Source organism: Elgaria multicarinata, chromosome 4 (genome assembly GCF_023053635.1).
Source record: "Elgaria multicarinata webbii isolate HBS135686 ecotype San Diego chromosome 4, rElgMul1.1.pri, whole genome shotgun sequence".
Taxonomy (NCBI): Eukaryota; Metazoa; Chordata; class Lepidosauria; order Squamata; family Anguidae; genus Elgaria; species Elgaria multicarinata.
The window spans coordinates 109,165,314-109,185,686 of NC_086174.1; the positions used below are offsets into that span (position 1 = coordinate 109,165,314).

A 20,373-nucleotide genomic window follows, 5' to 3' on the forward strand; every position below is an offset into this window, starting at 1 on the left:
GCTTTTTGTAATCCACTTTTTTCAATTTAGTTTTAAAGTTGGCCCTGATTTTGTTTGAGCTCTGCTGTTTTGTAATTCTTAGATTGTAATTAACCTTGCTTTGGTAATTGATATAATTGAAAAGTGGGTTAAAAACAACCTAAAAGAAATAAAATATAATAAGCATGACATGTTTGTGATTGCCATCCTTTGTCTCCAGTGTCTGTTACTCAGTGATTTACTGTCTCCAGTCATGGGGATTTCATTTAGGTATTATGGCTAACACCTGTCTATAGACATATCCACGTAAATTGGTCTAATCCATGGGGTGGACAGCATGGTGGCCATGGGCACCAATGCAACCACGGACAGCGTTCTTGATACCTACCAAGACACAGTATTCTTCCTACATTAAAACAAAACAAAACTCTTTTACTTACCAGCAGCTGATACTGTTGTGAAATAGGTTTTTGTTGGTACTGAAAATGGTGGGTTCAAGGGAATTGTTTAGTGTGTTGGGACTCAGCCCCCCCCCCCTCTGCCTTCAACTCAGTTTTTGGAAGCAGGTTATCTGTCCATTGCCACTCCTCCCATAGCAGCCATTTTGTGCGACAACTTCTCAAATTGGCAAATCTGCCCATGGCCCAAAAAGTTTACCTACCCCTGGTCTAGTCTGTTTTAAAAGCCTTCTCGGCTAGTGCCCATTACCCCATCTGGCGGAGGTTCACACATATGTTAATTACATGTTGCACAAAGCAGTACTTCCTTTTATCGGTCCTGAACCTACAGCTAATCAATTTTATTGGGTGATCCTGAGTTCTAGTCTTGGGAGAGAAACACTCTGTTCACACTCTTGACCATTTTAGAGACATCCATCAACTTTTTCTTCTAAAAAAAAGAAAGAAAAAAAGAAACCCATGATCTTTAGGCTGCCCTCATGTTGTTGTTGTTGTTATTAATATTTCATTATTATTTTGTTCTTCTTCTCCACATATGTGGAGAAAAAGGACAAGAAACCTCATATTATCTAGTACTGGAAGTGCTCGGGGAAAGGGCCAGGCTTGTAGTATTTCAGCAGCCATGAACAATGCTCTTTCATTAGGTTAATAGTATTGAGTTAGTGGTCATCATATAATAATATTGAAGTGTAAACTTGCAGGCTAGAGAAGATGTGATCCATATACTGAAGACAGAGAAAACCAAGCCAGAAGTCCTGGAGGCGCACTATGGATTTGCAGCTCCAGGGAGTGTCCTACGAATATTGCACAGGGATGCTCTCCTTGCCCAAGAGAAATCCGTTGGAGAAGATGTTTATGAGAAGCCAATTTCAGAGGTAAGCATCTTTCAAATTATTTTAAGAACAGTGAGTCAGGATGTCCTCTTAACTTATTTTTGTTTTAAGTTGCATTTGCTCTTTGCTTTAGATATTGATGGGCAGTAACATGACAGAGTGCAGGGACACACATCTCCCTTTCCTGGCTTCTATTTTCCTCTTTCACATTGTGCATTTCATTTCATTTATTACATTTCTAAACTACCCAGTAAGCAAAGCTCTCTGGGCAATTTACAGACATTAAAAACCTTATAAAATGCTGTACATAATATAAAAGCAGTTTACATACAAAAATGACAATGGAAACACATGCATATGTACCCAAAGTTGACTAACTACGGTGATAGTGTTTGTTAGCGATCAACACGTTTCATGTGTGCAAACAATCTCTGAGTTCAAATTCTAGAAAATAGGCTGTAATCCTCTATACATTTACCTGGGAGTAAGTCTCATTGAACACTGTGATACTTAGTTCTGAGGAAACATGCACAGGATTGTGCTGTAAAGCTCTGAATTTGAATGTAGGGACACTGTTATGTTAGCAACTGCACATTCCTAAGCAGCATAGCACATCAATGCCCAAACCATGGTTACAATTGCATGGGGTCATGTGAAGCTGGTTGAGTTGGCTCCAGAAAAGGAGAAATTAACTGAGCATCCTTTCTATATCCAGTTGCACAGCTGTCCTATGTTGTTCACTACAAGACAGCTGTTCACATATCCCAAAGTGGTTTGACTGAGACTATCTATATGCTGGTTTACTGACATAATTATATCTACACTGTGTTCTTGTGACTCTTGTCAATCCCCATTGATGCAGTAATTAACTGTTTAGAACTTATCAGCTTCATCAAGCAATAGTCCAGAAAGTGCAAGCTTCAGGGATACTAATTATCAGGGGAGTACAGAGGTGACACACCCTCTGAGACTCGGATCCCATATCAGGAACTCTTATACTTCCAACTAACTTACTGGTTGTACTAGTCATTATTTTATACACAGTGTAAGGGGTCTATGTCCTGGGTATGGATGCTAAAGACAGAACTAATCCCCCCTTAAAAAGCTACCAATGGCATTATTGAATGCCATTGATAGCTTTGCTGTAGTCATTAAAAAGTAATCACAACAAATACTCTAAATTTGCTTTGTGCAATTTAATCTTGAACAGATCTAGGAGCAGGCTTTTAAACTAGGGATGCTTTAGGATTTCATTTGGTCCACATTTCAAAGTGAATTAATCAGATCCACATCTACCAGACTAACAGGTAGATTGGAATGCTATGTATTATCTATTATATTTTTCACTTTTCCAGATTTTGCAATGCAGTTCTCAGAACAGAACAAAATATGTATAAATTGTGTATTTTAGGATAACATGTTTAAACTTCAATCAGATGGTCCCTGGAGAGCATCTCAGTGACCATTGGATAGTTTGGATGCTTCTCCCGAAGTCATAGACACTGTTCCGAAATCCATTCCCTCCCCTCGCCACCTTGCAGCGGAAAGAACCATGGTGCCTGCTTTCCGATGTCGCAAATGCAGCCTCAGAGGGTATTGTAGAGGTAAACAGAGGCCAGGATACAATAAAATAAAATAAAATCCTATGGCCTCTTCAGCTCCATCTTCATCCACAGGAGGACAGGAAGGCGAAAATCATCTCCGTCCCTCCTCTGGCCCTGCCAGTAGCAGCACAGCAGGGTATTGGGTACTCAGAAGCCATCAGGATTGGAGGCTTCCTTCTAATAGGACTGAAACCCATAGCATTGTACCCTTAACAGTGCAGTCATTTAGATAAAACGTGTTTAGAAATGTGTCTATGTTGTGAGGAAATACATTCCAAAATATGCATTGAAATATGAATTTGCATGCAGATTTTTTTAAAATCTCAGTTTAATGTAGAAATGGGATGGAATGATGGATGTACATATGCAAAACTGATATGGACTGGAAATAGACTGATCCATCTGTCCCAGCTTTAAACTGACCATCTTCCCTTCCTTCACAATGAAATCTCTTTCCTCCTCTAGTGAAATCTGAAATGGCCTACCTCCAAGTCTTTCATCTAAGTCAAAAATTCAGTGCCTCATTGCTGAAGCAGCTTGATAGGATAAAAACATTGAAATGTCTTTTTCGTATGAGTTGGTCTCTGATGGGTGAAATTGGAAAATAGTGGGTTTTTTATTGCTAATAACTGCTTCTGAACAATAAAAGAGGCCATGTCACATTTATGTAACACAACATCCCCATTTTAGTAGATTTGCTAAAGTCCCCCAACGATATACCTAACACAGTCCATTTTATATTTCAATAAACCAGCTGGACAGAGTAGAAGAAAAACAGAAAGAAACATACCGGCGCATGCTCGAGCAGCTCCTCTTGGCAGAGAAGTGCCATCGGCGCACAGTTTATGAGCTGGAAAACGAGAAGCATAAACATACAGATTACATGAACAAGAGTGATGACTTTACCAACCTCTTGGAGCAAGAACGGGAAAGGTGAGTGTTCGAGTCAGCCTAAACTCTGCATTTCAAAAGTTACTTTGATAGGAAATGAAAACCTTTAAATGAAAAAATCATAATAAATCAGCAGGACTTTAGAACTGCAAATATCACAGGAATAGAGGTGGGACCATTTTGAGAAGTGTTTTTCTAACCACTCATCAGATCTTCCTGCCCAAAAATAACCTAGTGTGAGTATTCTGTTACCCCTTGCACAGATTTAGGTATTATTATTATTATTGTTGTTGTTGTTATTATTATTATTATTTCTATACCGCCCAATAGCTGAAACTTTCTGGACAATTTACAAAAAATCATAAAATAATCAAATACAATATAAAAAATACAGCATAAAATTTACATATACAAAATTTAAAAGTATTTGGACAACTAAAAATAGTTTCAATAAAATACTAGACCTGTTTAGATGACTGGCATAAATTCACCATCATATGCTACTAAATGCCATTAAATGCCTGGGAGTAGGAAGCAGTCTTAACCTGGTGCCGAAAAGATGACAGGGTTGGCACCAGACGGTCCTGAGTGGGGAGCTCATTACATAGTCGGGGGCCACCACAGAGAAGAATTCATACAAGCGTATTATTATGCTGAATTCAACTTCCACTATGATTCATTACACTCAATAGATTTTTGTAATGAAACAATCTTGTAATGGTTCAAGATGTCTACAAATCATAACTAAGCAAAGAATCTCTTCCACTAGTGGTTTGCTTTGGGATGTACTAAATCTTGACTTGGACATACGTGCGTGACCATTCAGAAAAGCAAGATGCATAGGACTACTGGAAACACTGATCTATATTGACATCAATACATAAAAATCAGTAATCCTTTAGGATGCACACTAAAACTGCTATCATAGCTTCACTGCTGTTCTGGTAATGTGGTTGTACTTGAGGACATACGTACTTTACAAATGCATATCTGTTTTATACCATTTTATCTGTTATAGTTTCCCCCAAAAAAGGATGGGAACTGTAGGGTGGTGAGATATTGTTAACTCTGTGTTAGAGATCTCTAGTTCCCTCTCAGAACTACAATGTCCAGGGTTCCCTGTGAAGAGCAAACTACAGTAGCAGAATTGAAGCAGGTATCTGCAAATATCTGAAATTTGTTGAACTTTCCTATTTTGCCCAAGTGTGATTAAAAACAAATACAAATTTAAAGTGTTCATTTTGAATCTGAAATGTTTGCTTCCAAATTCAAATGCTCTAGACACGTTGGCATCTTCTGACTGTTTTGATTTTGGCAAGCTACAAATGTGAAATGAGCTGTACACTCTCAAATATTAGTTACTACTGCATGCTATCAAATGCTGTCAGATACTAATTACCATTAAATGTCAATTGCCAAATATTATAAAATATGAAATATTATTATGTAGGAAGCTGCCTCATACCCAGTTAGACCCTTGGTCCATCTAGCCCAGTATTGTCAACACTGACCGGCAGCAACTCTCCAGATTTTCAGGCCGGATTCTTTCCTTGCCCTACCTGGAGAAGCCAGGGATCAAACCAGGGACCTTCTGCATGCAAAGCATGTGCTCTATTACACTGAGCTAAAGCCCCTCATCAAATAATCACTTCTATAAACTATTCTTGCATAGGATGGTCAAAAGAAAGCACAACTGATATGAACCTTAATTTCATCCACCCCTCTGTGTGCATATTATATAATGATGTGTGCACGTAAGAGCTTCCCACATTGCTTGTTAGGTGCTTCGCTGCAGAACTAGTACTAGAGAAGAAGGTTTGCTGTGGTATGTGGGCTTGCGTTCTATAATTTCAGCTTTCCATGGGTGATCTACATCATCAGTACATGCCTGCATTTGCCACATAGTTCAGTGGGCAGGTTGTAAGTGGGGCATTGTGGGTTGTAGGTCTTGGATGGTGTTAAAGACCTTGAAAAACAACGTTTAGGAAGAGGTATGCGTATTTTGCCTCTCTTATATTTCCCTGCATACAAACTGCTAGAGTCATTTAAACGTTATACTTTCAGCTTTGGCACAAAACTTCCATTTATAGGTTAAAAACCATGGATAATGATTTCATGTTGGAGATTACTTGGCTCATTGTCCCAGAAGCTCTGTTCTTCAGCTAAAATAGACGGATCCCAAGTATAAACACTGATTAATTTCTTCCAATACAGAGCCGTATGTGGTCTGGGGGTGGGTGGGGTAGGAATCGTATTAAACTGCTTAAGCACTAGCCTGCTAAATTTGGGATTTGTTAATACTACTGAATTCCCACTGCCGCCATGCACCCCATTCTGAAAATATATGGAAAGAGGTGTACACAGGGGATTCTCGGACTCCCAGATCTTTCTTCTACAAACACTTTCTTTCACTCTTACAGTGTCAATTTTCTGCCCTCCCCTCTTCATCCCAGCACCCCCAGCAAAGAAAGAATTGGCGAGTTTCTCAGTAGCCTGTGATAATACATTCTTCTCTGCTTCAGTCATCCTGGCACTGAGATGTGCCTTGGCTGTTCTTCTGGTGATGTAATGCTGGGACCGGATCACCTGCAAAGGAAACTGATCTGCAATTAATAAAGAGCACGGCCGTCTTGAAACAGAAACGGGAGCACTGATGTTAGCAGATTTCAGACATCCCCCCACCCTCCTGTCACTTCCTTGTGCTTTTGTTATTCACGTTTCCTTCTCTCCCCTTTCCCATGAGAAACCAGCCCTGAGTCTTTCTTCCTGAAACGTTTTCCTTTTGCTTCACTTTATTTCATATACATGAGATGCAACTAGAGGGTGAGGAAATGTCTGTGGGGGCTTGGATTCTGAGAAAGACGCCCCCCTCCCTTGATGCACTTCAGATCTGCGTGTGTGTGTGTGTGCACGCGCTAACTAGTTGATGTTTATTCAAAGTATGTAGGCTGAGATTTAAACTGCTGCTCAGGCTCGTGCAAGGTTATTAGTGTTAACCCACTTCATTTAAACATCAACAACACCTTTTTCTTTGAATTGATTGTTTTTGAAAGTTTCATTTCACATAGGTTGTGCTGGGGGTGGGTGAGGAAGATAAGCACTTTCTCAGACCCCCTTTTCCCCCAGTACTGCAGTTTGTGGTTTCTTGTCAGGAAGGCACTCTTCGAGTGTCATCAGACGAGTGGTTTATTGCACACTCATTGCTGCCCACTCATGGGTTTTCGCGGGTCCTTTTGACAAGGCTGTCCGCCTTCTGTGCATCTCCTGCTCCTTCTGGTCTTCTTTCTGCAACAAATAAGACCCTGGTAAATCCAATTTGGGGGGGGGAGTGAAATGTGCCACCATTTCCTGCTGTGTGCAGGAAAAGCAGCGCAATAAGAACGCCCACTGAATGGGCCACATGGTCATTGTTTACTTCCTCTTTCTTCCCCCATGTGAAGAAAGAGGAAGTATCATGGGAAGTGGGCGGAAAGCAGTGGTAAGGAAACACATTTCCCCCCCCCATCTGATGATGCTCTTCATATACTCAAAGTGTTTTGTTTTTTACTATCACGAATCTTATCTATCTAGAGTGCATGCGCGCAAGACAGCAGTTATCTATGGGCTCAATTGTAGCTGATAGGCTACAGGCTACTAATCTTCAGATCTGTCCTGCAGCTTCCCTTCCTTGTGTGTGTGTGTGTGTGGTCGATGTGAACGATGTGTAGCGCTCCCTCCCCACCACCTAACTTTATTAATTCATGTATTTATTACATTTATATTCCGCCTTTTTTCCTGCAAAGAAACCAAAGCGGCTTACATGGTCCTCTTCCTCCTCCTCTACATTTTATCCTCACAACATGGTTTGGGTCCAGGTTACATGCAGGATCACCTTCTCCTGTACAATCCGTCCCGCACACTCAGGCCCTTTGGGAAGAATTTACTTCAGTCATTGAAAACTAGGCTGACAACCATTACCCAGAGGACCTTCTCTTCTGCTGCTCCCAGACTGTGGAATGGTCTGCCAGGAGAGATTCGCCAACGTAACAATCTTTCTGAATTTAAAAAAGCTATAAAGACTGATCTTTTCCAGCAGGCCTACCCAGTCAAATTTTAAGATGTCTGACTGTTATTTTAATAATGTATTAGTTTTATATGTTTTTAATCATTTATGTATTTTATACTATTTTGTATTAGTATTAGTATTAGTATTAATAACCCATTGAGGAAAGTTAGGCTGAGAGTCAGTGACTGGCCCAATGTCACCCAGTGAGCTTTGTGGCCAAGTGGGCACTAGAACCCAGATCTCCCAATCCCAGTCCAACAGCCTAACCACTACACGACTTTGGCTGTTGCCTCCTCCTGGTCTCTTTTGGGAAGCTTCTGTCTTGGCCTACATTCTTCTATTACAGAAATGACCTGCCCAGCCTGTGAGTAAAATCAACTGGACTTACTTCAGAGAAAACTTGTTTAAGATGGGAGTGTTAATGTGAAACAAAACAATTGTTCTCATTCAGAAATCTAATGTGGGACAAAGCTTCCCCCTGCTTTTTGAAATCCCCCCTTGTTTCTATGCCCCGGCCCCATTTTTAACTGATGCAGTCAATGTAGTTTCAAAAGCAGTTGGGTGGGGTGGGGGTGTCTACTCTTCAAAAAACGAACAAACAAAAAAACCCCACCAAGTTTAAAATCTCCAAGCTGGATACAAGGAACAACTTCCATGTTTCTTTGTATTTTAATCATAATACATCTCTAACAATACTTGAAGGCAAAACTGAGTTATCACCACATATAGTAGCCTTGCCCAGCCTAGTACCCTCCAGATGTATTAGCTTGCAGCTCCCATAATTCCCAGCTAGCATGGTCAGTTATGGGAGCTGCAAGCTAACACATCTGTAGGGGACCACGTTAGGCAAGGCTGGCATATAAACAACCTGAAGGCAATATGTCAACAGGACATTTTGGCTCTCTAGTTATACAGCTAAACATGTCATGTGGCACTTTTCGCTTTAATGTTTAAAGACATTTTCTGCCTACATCTACTGAAGATTGAAAACACCCTTATTGCCTTTTCTGTCTTGATTCCAAAGTGAGATCCAGAAGAATGGTGGGGGACAGGAGGACATAGTGATATATTGTGGGGATCCAGGGCACTGCAGTTATTACTCATTTCACCATACATCAATGATAAAAAATTGGCAAGAACAGAGCAACTATATAACTTTCTGAGAGTTCTGGCAAAACAGACAGCCCTTTTCATCACTGCTGTACATTACTGGAAAATATATGCACAAATATTTTGTCTACTTTTTCTGAGGGATATCATCAATATTTTGGATGTCTTGCAAACAATTAAGATGTTGCAAACAAAGGAAAGAATTTCAATGATAGAAACAGGGTCAAATTTAGAAGAGATACCTACTAACTTCAGTTCAAGGTTTTCAAATTGCTCTGATCAATGGCAAATAAACTGGCAAATAAAACAAGATAAAGTCCTAATTCAGTTCTGTGTAGGTTCTGTAGTTGACCTTTAAGACAGCAGCTTATAGGGCCAGATCTACACCAAGCAGGATATAACACTTTGAAAATGTTTTGAAAACAGTATATGTAATGTGTCCCAAGCCTGAACAGTTATCAAAACCATTATAAACTGTTATAAAGCAGTTAGTAAGAATGTTAGTAAGAATGCCCTAGTAAGAATGAACATGGTTTTAAACTTCTGTATGGGTTAAGCATCTACCATAATTAAGGAGAGATAACCACAGGGGAGAGCCAACTCTAAGCCCACGGAGATTACCCATCTGGCCCATGAGCCTTCCTCCAACTTTTCCTGCAGGAGAAGGCTACGGCTATATGCTACTTCCAGTATCAGAAGCAGTAAGCCTATATGCTCCAGTTGCAGGGGAACTTGGGCAGAAGAGTGGTGTTGCACTCATGTCCTGGTTGTGAGTTTCCCATGGGCAGCTGCTTGGCTACTGTGTGAACAGAATGCTGGACTAGATGGACCTTGGTCTGATCCAGCACGGCTCTTCTTATGTTCTGGATTCCTCCAGGGGGCAGGGCTCATCCTCCAAGGGGTAAGGCTTGGCCTTCCACTGGAGAAACTGCTTCACTTGCCCAGTGTCCTCTCCCAACTGAAAACATGTGGGACAGGTGAAACAGCTTTGCTGTGTATGGACCTTCCCCGGTGGGAGAAGACCTGTATGCAACAAAGCCAGATCCCAGTGGATGCACCAGGAAGATAATCTTTCTGACATACCCAAAAGGGGCCGAGTAGCCACACACATCCTGATGTCATTTGGGGCATGTCTGCACCATCCCTATATCCCGGGATCATCCCGGGATCGTTCTTGTGCATCCAAATGCCACACAGGAGATCCCGGGAGCAGGCAGGGATGATCCCTCTATTTTCCTGGGATAACCCTTAGGAGTAGAAAGGCCTTGGTCTGTAGAGGATGGGCAGTAGAGATGGGTCACCTGGCTCCCACCTAGTTGTGGTTGCCCGCCCCTGGAAAATTAGATAGCTGAAGCCAAATGAGAAAAAAAACATTTTAGTAGGAGAGACAATAGTTCAGGGGTAGAGCACATGGCACAGAGGCCGCAGGTTCAATCCCTGGCATCTGCAGTTCAATCAGATAGCAAGTGATGTAAAAGACTCTTGCCTGAGGCTTTAGAGCTGAGCGGGGAGATGGGACTTGTGACCCTCCAGATGTTTTTGAAATGCAACTCCCATTAGCCCTAGCCAGCATAGCTAATGGAGCTGCAATCCAACACCATCTGGAGAGCCACAAGATGTCCACCCCTGCCCTAGGGTGATGCTGCCAGTCAGAGTAAGCCTACTCAGTTAGATGGACAAATAGTTAGTCTGACCTGACCTGCTCTAAGGCTGCTTCCTGTGTAGCAAGGACTATGGCCTAAAAGAGTCTTACCTGGATTTTTTTTATTAGTATCAAATAGTACAATAAAGCTGTCTCTAATCTATTCTTCCTTTAATGTATTTGGTGCTTGTGCAAATTGAACAACTAGTGAAAATACCATCATATCAGGACGTGGTGATCTTTGTCGTGTGGTATAGACATCCCAGGACACGTGAGGGCTCATGACATTATAGCATCAGAGTGCAAGTGTATTTTAGTGTTTGGAATCCATTGAAGCTACTCCAAAACTAAGGTAAAAGTGTGCTCTTAGTCTTGCAAGTAGCATTGCCACTCACAATAATGGCCCTGTACTTTTCATAGTGGCATGACAGGCAGAAATTCAACCAGTGCAGTTCCCCCCTGGGGTGTAGAAAGCTGCACCAGTTGAATGCCTGGCTGCAGTGCAGCTTTAAAAAGTAGAGAGCCTGTCTGAGGGGAAAAAGCGGTCACCCTACTTACAAGATTAACAGGGTTTTCTGGGTCTATGTTTTGCATGCCAGAAAGAGGCCCTCTGCAGGGCCTTCGTGAGACGTACAAATACTATTTGTCTCTGAGGTCTGAAAACCTCTTTCGAAACAAGGCACATATATTTTAGGCTACGAGTGAGCATCCAGTCAACCATACCATTACATAGAGTGAGGTGGCTCTTCAGACAGTATATGCTGGGAGGTATGGGAGCTGAGGCCACAAGACCTGGTCCCCATCCCTCCCGGAGTTCTCCGTGCTGCATGAGGCAACCCAGTGAGCAAGTGGTGGTGGGGTGCTGGAGAGCAGTGCTGTGTGTGCCGTGTGGCTTGTTCTAGGCCTCCTCAACTAGCCTGCTGCTCCCGGATGCAGTGCAGGATGCTGTCCAGAGCTGAGGTATGATTCAGCTGCTACTCCTGCCAACTTTTGTACATGGAAAAAAAGGGGGCATCCTGTTATTCTTCACCTCAGGTAGCACCATGCCCTGGGCTGGCCTCTTGCAGGATCCTCCTTTACTAGAACCCTGAGGTCCACCACCTGATGCAAAATGGTAGTCACTAGTCAGGAAATAGAGCCAAATGCAAAATGGGATTCAAGGGGCAAAACCAATTACCTATTGTACCCCATAAGACATAAATTGGGATGACCTGCATATGCAGGTACAAATCAAAACCTGTCTAATTATATCTAAAAGACTAATTTAAGATGTGTGGGGTGCTTCTTGTTGTTCCACTACCCTGTGCCTGCTTACCCTACCCTGTGCCTGTTTGCATTCTCTTCCCCTCCTTATTGTTTTACTATGATTTTATTAGATTGTAAGCCTATGCGGCAGGGTCTTGCTATTTACTGTTTACTCTGTACAGCACCATGTACATCGATGGTGCTATATAATAATAATTCGGCAAATCGCTCAACTGTCTACCTTTTGTGCCCCTCACTGCACTTAGGTAGGATTGCTGGTCATATAGAGAGAAACCATGAGGGGCACACCAACACACAATATGTGAAGAGGAGTAGCCAGGTTCCGTTATTTCCACAAATACAATCTCAAGAGATTTTACCCCAACTGCTAGGCAGGTCATGAAACTCAGACTGAGGAGAAATGATGTAAGGGTATATCAACCTCTGTATACCTGTTTACCTAATAGATATTTGATGTGATGTTCTGAAGAAGCAGGTGTCTGGGCTCTTATAATCAAGGCCAGCCCAAATTATTGTGTTGCTCCTTAGTGGCTACACTGTGTAGTCTGAGAGTTGTGCTGCAAGATGGTTTGCTGGCCTTGCAAAGGATTTTGGGATGCTTCTCACAGAGCACATTGTTTCATTGGAATATTGTTGCCACAAATGAGTGCTTGGATAGTTGGGGAGAACATCTTCCAGTTTTATTCCTTGCAAACCTCAGGATTCACTTAGCTCAATGTGAGAAGAAAAATCTGTGGTATTTTCTTTAGCTTTTGAGTCAGCCTTCTGCTTCATCTCACTCTGGAAAAATGAGGAACAGAAAGGGGTACAAAAGCTTTGGTGGAGAGTTTGACATAACAGACGAGTGTGTGATCTTCCACAGCCTCAGTAGACGATAGATAGATACGTGGACTCAATATCAAAAGAATATTTTTTAAAAGCCTGTTAAAATGATAAGGGGGGATGATATACTAGATTATGGAAAGAAACAGTCAAATTATATTGAAAATTAATAACCTCTTTTAGGCTAACTTTGGGTGATACATCATAATGGATTTATCTTGTATAATCAATGTTGTGAAAGTTCCTCTAGTGAGGTGTGATTTGGTGGTTTCTCTGGGAGCCAAGAGAAATCCAAAGGGTATTGCACTTCAAAAGGGCATTAAGAGTATAAAGCGTGGGCTGGCAAAAAGTGTAAACAAGAATGGATATTGGCAGTTTCAAAACACCAGACATATTTCTGTATAAGTGTGCTTAGCAAAATAATTGCTGTAGTACTAGGTAGCACATGTGACTAGTATTTGCACAGATAAAAAGGCATAAGGACTATCCATTTTATTCTCCAGGTGGTATTATCTTTTGTACTAAAACAATACATAGAACAATTTGTGCAATCAAAGGGTTTATACAGGAAAAACATGCTTTTGGTAGGATGCTGCCATATACGGGTTCTAGCAAATGCAGGGGTGGGGGCGTTGTAGCCCTTCAGATGCTGCTGGATTGCAACTCCAATCAGCCTTAGCCATTGGTGGGGGATAATGGAAATTGCAGTCCAATAACAGCTGGAGGGTCACATGTTGTCCACCCCTGAGCAAATGAGTCTTTACCCTCAGCTATGGTTTGGATTTTTTGAGAACGTCATTCCCAATCTGGCATGTGGCTGATTGTGCAGTTTTATAAATGCCTACGCAGATGTAAGCCCCATTGAGTTCAATAGGACTTACAGCCACAGAAGCATGTATAGGGTTGCCTCCTGAGAGATTGCACTGTACCATTCAAGTGAATGAGAGCTTTGCTTTTATGGAGGAAGACACATGAGAAAGGATCAAATGCCAAAGGATTTTTCCCAACACCATCTGCTCAGTGAAAAACCTGAACTCTCTTCAGTCAAAAAGAAACACTTACCAAAAAAAAGTGTCTGACGTTTTTATGTTTGGTTCATGAATCATACTCCATAAAAGGCAACTTATACACGTTAAGAGGGATATAGCACAATTTCACATGATTTAAAAGGGTGGGGCAGAGCAGAACCTGCCTGCAATGACCTGTTTTAAATAAGAGCAGTGACTGGTGGCCAAGGCCAGTTGTTCAGCTTAGGTTTACTAAGTGAGGGGTTTTAGGGAATATGATGTAAGTAATATAAAATGTATAGCCTGGAATCAGCACAGCTTGCAATCTTCCTTCCAGCATTCTTTTTCAAGGATATGTTATATTTCTCTTTATTGAATACTTTCCCAAGAGGCACAATATGACTAATGCAATATACTTATATTAAAAACAGCCAGCTTTCTCTTTTCCTTTGAGTAAAACTCATACAGCCCCGCTCCAAAATAAACTGAAGCCAAGAATGGGTTCTAGCAACTCATTAACATCCACTAAGCACTGGACAGGTGGAGGCCTGACTGGTTTTGCATCAAAGTATGCTTGCTAATTATCTAGGAGCCTGGCCTCAAAGCATAGGTGACCTTAATGAAGAAAAGACTTTAATGGCTCCTTTATGGAGTGTGATTTGCCATTTGTATGAAGTGTACTTTCATGGTAGTGGGTAAACACAAATGCTGGGGAAAGGTTGTTTGTTCTTCTGTAACTGAAGCATCTAGCTTTGTTTGTAGAGTCTTAAGCAAAGTAGCCGTGGAATTTAGGGAAGTCTGTGGATGTTCCCTTTGCTATATAACACCCTTGCTTTTTATCACAAAGCAGGAACTCCTGTAATGTAGCAAAGGGAACATCCACAGACCTTCTGGGGACCTTGACTTACTGAATTTCTTCCTATCATGCAGCTGTTAAATGCCCAGGGTGCTAGGAGGAGAAGGGGCAACCCTACTTTCAGAAAACAAATGGAGATGATGATGATATTTCTTGGCTGCCTTTCAGGGCAGAAGCCCTCACAAGGCGGTTTACAGCAATAAAATACATAAGAACTGCTAAACCATTAAAAGCAATAAAAACATAAACACAATAAAATAGCAGTTAAAAACAAAAGCCAACAATAAAACCAGCAAGAACAACAATGGCAATAGCAGCAACAACAGTACTCATATCATGAGAAGGCCATGGTAAAATGATGTTTTCAAGGCCTTCTTAAAGCCTGCAAGGATGGTGCGTGGCAGACCGACCATGGGAGTTTGTTCCAAAGGTGTGGGGCCACAACAGAGAAGGCCCACTGCTATCACTGCAAAATTTCCAGAAGGGTGTTGAGTGAAAGATAGTACACCTCATCCACCTGAATGGGATAAATGCATCTGTGCGGGTTGTGTGAATCTACCCCAAGGAACATTTCGGTGTCAATCCTGCCCAATTGATCTGTTGTAAGATGGCTCCTTTCCATCATATGGAAGTGCTTCATGCTATACAAATTAGATATTGGCTGAACCCATCTGCAGGGTAATTCTGTGAACCCGTATGTCATGTCACAGTTGCCCCTTAAATACACGCAACTGCGCACTGGATTGCTGACATTTTGAATTGCAAAATTAAAATGATAAACTCAAAATCTGGCTATAAAAGCCTGTACCCACTATTGTTCCCGAGTTATAAGCATCCTCCGGAGAGGCAAATGCTGAAGATGGTTAACCTGATCTCTGTTTGGGAATGGATCTGCATCACTGGTGTAGCTAATGTGATAAATAGTTTCTAGAAGAAAACATAATCTTTTAAAGGGGGAGTTACATATAGGGTACATTTTGCCTTGTGCAGCATTTAGGATGGAATTCCTTTTTAGCTGAAAAAATACTTTTTAGTTGAAAAGTTTACTTTCATGCTATATGATTTCAGTTTTTTATGCTGATTCAGAAATGATCGCAATTGCAGCTTGAACACATGTTGAATAGAACTGGCTGGAGTTCAATTAGTTTATAAGGGGGGAAATGGAGGAGGGGAGAATAAACTTCTCTTGTACCCCCACTTTTTTGCTAAGCCTCTCTCTAGCCAACATTTTCCCTTGCTTTCTGAAGTAGTGAGGCTCCACTCCCCCCTCACTGCCCAAAGTTAAATCTGCACAATAATGAACCATATAAGGGAGGGATGACATCATCAGTGAGTGGTCCCAAGCTGTTTTGCACAACATTCACCTTTCATTGTTCTGATGACATGGCTGGAATGTGATGGCTAATTCCCTGTAGAGCAGAGGCTAAGTAGGGCCTGCAGACTAGCCAAACTCTTGCAAAGAAGGGAAGGGAGGGGGATAGAAAGTGCTCCTCCTTAGAAGAAGGTAAGAAAGCCACGCTCTGCTTTGTTTGTTTGTTTGTTTCTCAAATGTTGTTCCTTGTACATGCACATCTCTCTCTCTCTCTCTCTCTCTCTCTCTCTCTCTCTCTCTCTCTCTCTCTCTTTCTCTCTCTCTCTCTCTCTCTGTGTGTGTGTTAAGGAGAGGCAAATGCTAAGATGGTTTTGCTTGGGAGGAGGACTCAGTTGGGAGCATATAACAGTGTGAGGTGCAGACAAGTGCTTAGTTAAAGGGGCAAACAACATTACAGCTTGCTTCTTTTTTTAAGTACACATCTCAGATCTGCCTGTAGCTGGCTTGGTGAAGGAAAACTTTTATTTCGCATCACAGTTAGGGCATCTGGTTTACGAAATAATTTGTATGGAATGTCTTGACTATTTTTGCAAATAAGGAGATGCTAGCAAGTTGAATCTTTCCTTGGAGTTATTCTATGGTCCAGCTTTTAATTCACTCTGCAGAAGCCAGTTCCCAAAAAAGAAAATGATAGCCACAGCCAGATAGGGACTCCTCTCAACTTTTAAATCTTCTGTTTCACACTTGACACATGGGGAAAGCTTTATGCTCAGAGCCTTTTGCTAACCTCTCTTGTGCAACTCTGTACTGATGAGTTCTTGTTGTGCCATCTGAGAAGCTGAATTGTCTTGTCTATAAGCATTTGGTGTTGGGAATAATATCTTGTGTAACTGGTATAAAAATGTAAGGAAAATGTATTAAAATGTAGGAAAAGCCAGCATGGCATTTGAATCAGGTGAGTTTCCCTGTTGCTCTAAAACAGGAAAATTTATCAGCACTGAATTCAAGAAAAGCAAGTGATATAGCACTATTTATTTATTTTTAAAAAGTGACTTCTGGATCCAATAACCTGAAAAAGTGTTAGCATTCATATTTTCCTTGATATTATATTTTAAAACAGATACTATATTTTAGAGCACCCCCAAATTCCAGTATTCTAAATCTGTTCCAGGATGTAGCCTGAGCATGATGTAGTTCCACTTCTGAAGGTAAGCAGGCCTGGGTCTGGTCAGTGCCTGGATGGGAGACCACTTTGGGAACCCCCCAGGTATAATGCCTTGAGTTGCATGATGGAAGAAAGGTGGGATATGAATGCACGTAAGGCAGGTCACTCTGAAAGTAATTTTGTCTTTATAAAACATTGGGCAAACTTTGCTTACCCAGAATACTTATAATACACATGATTGTTGGGTTAAGGGATTTCTCCTCCTTGATCTTAGTAATATTTACCACGACTACATAAGTCAGACCAGTGTCTGAGAAAGAAGCTAGGCAGAAACTTGAAAAGGGGGAATACAATAGAAGGTCCTTCCAGATGTGGCTAAGCTGGATCAGGGCAAATGTGCCAGGTAGTTTCCTTTATCTTTGACTCTTGGGGTGCTTCTAGACAGGTAGAGGTTTCCTACTACTACCACCAGCTATTCCATTTCCCCCTCCTTAACAGGTTTTTATGGTAAGAAAAAAGACAGAAGATGTGGGGGGAAATCTTGTATGTACATTTGGTGATGTAGGGATATATAGATATAGCTATATAATCTTGTGAACCCGAGTTACATTAGATTGTATAAATGTGCATTTCTATATATTTACAAGCTCTTAAATACTGTTTAGCACTCCTGAAGTAAATGATGAGGCTCATATGCAACCACTGCGCAAAAGTAGCTTTTGCGTCAAAGCAAGAGATGAGTGGGACAGAACCAGAACCTTTCACTTTATCAGGAGTGTATCTGAATAAGCACTTTAAACTAGAGTTGTGAAGGCTTAGAAAAAACCAGGGGGGGGGGACGACGACAACGGATGTAAGAAAAGTAATGTTTGCCCAAATTTCCCAAAAATCCATGAAAAAAATGAATCAGGTTCCCACACCCCCAGCCTTCATTTTTCTACTTAAAATACGTAAGACAGCAGAAACAAATGCTAGATAGCTTCCCAGGGAAGCCTCAAGTATTGCTGGTAGGAGGGCCCACCTTCACACATCACAATTTTCCTGAATGGAAAACACATCCAAATATAAAATGCATGAAGCCTTTGACTAGATTATGGTTGCACATTTATTCTCCTTGCGAGTACTTTCCATGTAGAATAATTTATTGTAACATGGAGCATTTTGTATCATTCTTAAAAAGCACGTAAGATGAAGAATTTCCTCTGTGATTATTTATACGATAACTTTACACATGCTTTAGATATGTGTCAGTTGTGGATTTAAAATAAAATAAAATACCAAGACTGCTTGGCTTGTAAGCCCCAAAAGCAGAGTTATAAAACCATATTATTGCTTTCTGGAAATCTTAAAATATTTCTGGGAAGAGGAAACAGGAATATATTGTGTGAACTTCAACTTTAAATAGCTTTATATTTGTTGCTACTCTAAAGAGTAATAAAGTTGGCTGTTTCAGGAGAATTTCATTGAATCTGGAATGTTCTAATGTCAGCAGTGAGGTACCCACTGAGAGTGGTTAATACAGTCGGAACAGTTTTAGCACTGATACCTGTTCTGGTCCAGCAAATGTAACTCTTTACATTATTGAAAAATATCACTGGGCTTGTTCAGACAACATGCTAAGCCATGGCGGTTAAGCATTTTGAACATTATGGCTTAGTGTGTTAAGTGAACCATTCCTTACCATAGTGGCTACATAACCACGGTTTAAACACTCTCACCATTTGCAGCAAAAAGGTTAAGGGCCTAACCATGACTTAACATGTCCTCTGAAAAGGCCCAGTGATATTTTTGGGGAGTCCTTCTTGGCTCTCTGGCTCAGAACTTTTTTAAAACTGGTAAATTAATTAATTAATTAATTAATTAATTAATTATTGCATTTATATCCTGCCTTTTTTCCTCCAAGGAACCCAAGGCGGCATACATAATCCTCCTCCTCCCCCTTTTATCCTCACAACAACCCTGTGAGGTAGGTTGGGCTGAGAGTCTGTGACTGGCCCAAAGTCACCCAGTGGGTTTCTATGACTGAGTGGGATCTAGAACCTGGATCTCCCAACTCCTAGTCCAACACTTTAGCCACTACACCACACCAAATGGTGCTAATAATGTTCTTTGCTATCTCAAATCAAAGTAAATGAACTCACTGGAGTCTCCCCACCCCCATTATAAAGATCTATGAATGTTCCATAGGTACCGAAAGTGGATACCTGGTTCTTTACTTATATAGGAACTCTGTTGGGTGCACTGAGCCTCCTTTACCATCTAGGGCTGCCTATTTCATTTCAAGAATGCAAGAGTTGAACTACACATGAGGCTAGGGATGGAATGTACATATTTCTGTCATTCAAATATTCAACAGAAGTTTGTTGGAATAGTATTCCTTAGTGTCATTTGAGGTTAAAAATACCTTTGCAAATATTTATCGGTTGCCTTGATCTCCCCGCCCACCCTCCACTTACCCCAAGGAAAAGGATTTTGCTTTTATACTTTCCCCAGTTCTCTTTTTTTGTTTTGTTTTTAAGTCTGTACCTGTACTATGCATGACAAAGGGCTAATTTAAATGTGTTTCCCTAATCACTTAATAACCTCTTTGAAATGTTCATATGATAGATTACCATTAGGTAAACTGTACCTTTGTCCCTGTGGTAGTACTAACTCATTGCTGGATGAATACAGGCATCCCTAAAATCAGGAGCTAGCACAAATATAATTTCTGGCCAGATTAGGGTTTTTCCTCAAGTAGGATAAGCCCGCCCACCCCCACTATCTTTTACACTGCAACGAATTTGCCTCCAGATGCTGCCATTGTTGTCAGGTTTACCCTCCCACAACCTTTGGGCAGCCTGCTTGTTGTAAACAAAATGTTTTATATGCTGCTTGCACATTTATGTGATTAAAAGTTCATAATCACCTTTTTCAGCAGGTTTGTAAAGTTGAACACCTGCTCCTGGGGAGGTGGGATTGTGAGGACAAAGCAATAGGTGGTTAGCAGTCTGCATAGGGTGGCCATGTGTCCTCTTTTACAGAGGTACAGAGGACAGTCCTCTCTTTGAAAGGCCCATTAATTAGCACCTGGACAGGCAGGAACGCAGGTCCCCCAGTCTCAGACTTCCACATCATGGTAAGATGTACTGCATTTCTATTTAAATTATAATTAATATTCTAAATTTGCATCTATACATATAAATTAATATATGCAAATTGGTGTCCTCTTTTTTGGTGATGCATGTACTCTCTTTTTGGCGGTACATAAGTGGCCACCCTGTCTACATAGCTGGCTTCCTCTTCCAGCTATCCCTCAGCTGACAGCACAATGGTTCATGGCACAATGTAGTCAGTGTGCTTCCAGAGCCTTTGTTTTTAGATATGTCTCTGCACCCCGTTTC

General features: G+C 41.2%; 1 protein-coding gene across 3 annotated transcripts in view; it reads left to right on the forward strand.

Annotated features, from left to right (window-relative positions):
• The window catches only part of FILIP1 (filamin A interacting protein 1), a 100,455-nt gene that overhangs the window by 61,300 nt on the left and 18,782 nt on the right, over positions 1 to 20,373 (forward strand). For all 3 annotated transcript variants that reach the window (XM_063124944.1, XM_063124943.1, XM_063124945.1), the window contains 2 exons: positions 1,139 to 1,312; positions 3,629 to 3,807. In XM_063124944.1, coding sequence (XP_062981014.1) covers positions 1,139 to 1,312; positions 3,629 to 3,807 — 353 coding nt within the window. The remainder of the gene's footprint in view (positions 1 to 1,138; positions 1,313 to 3,628; positions 3,808 to 20,373) is intronic.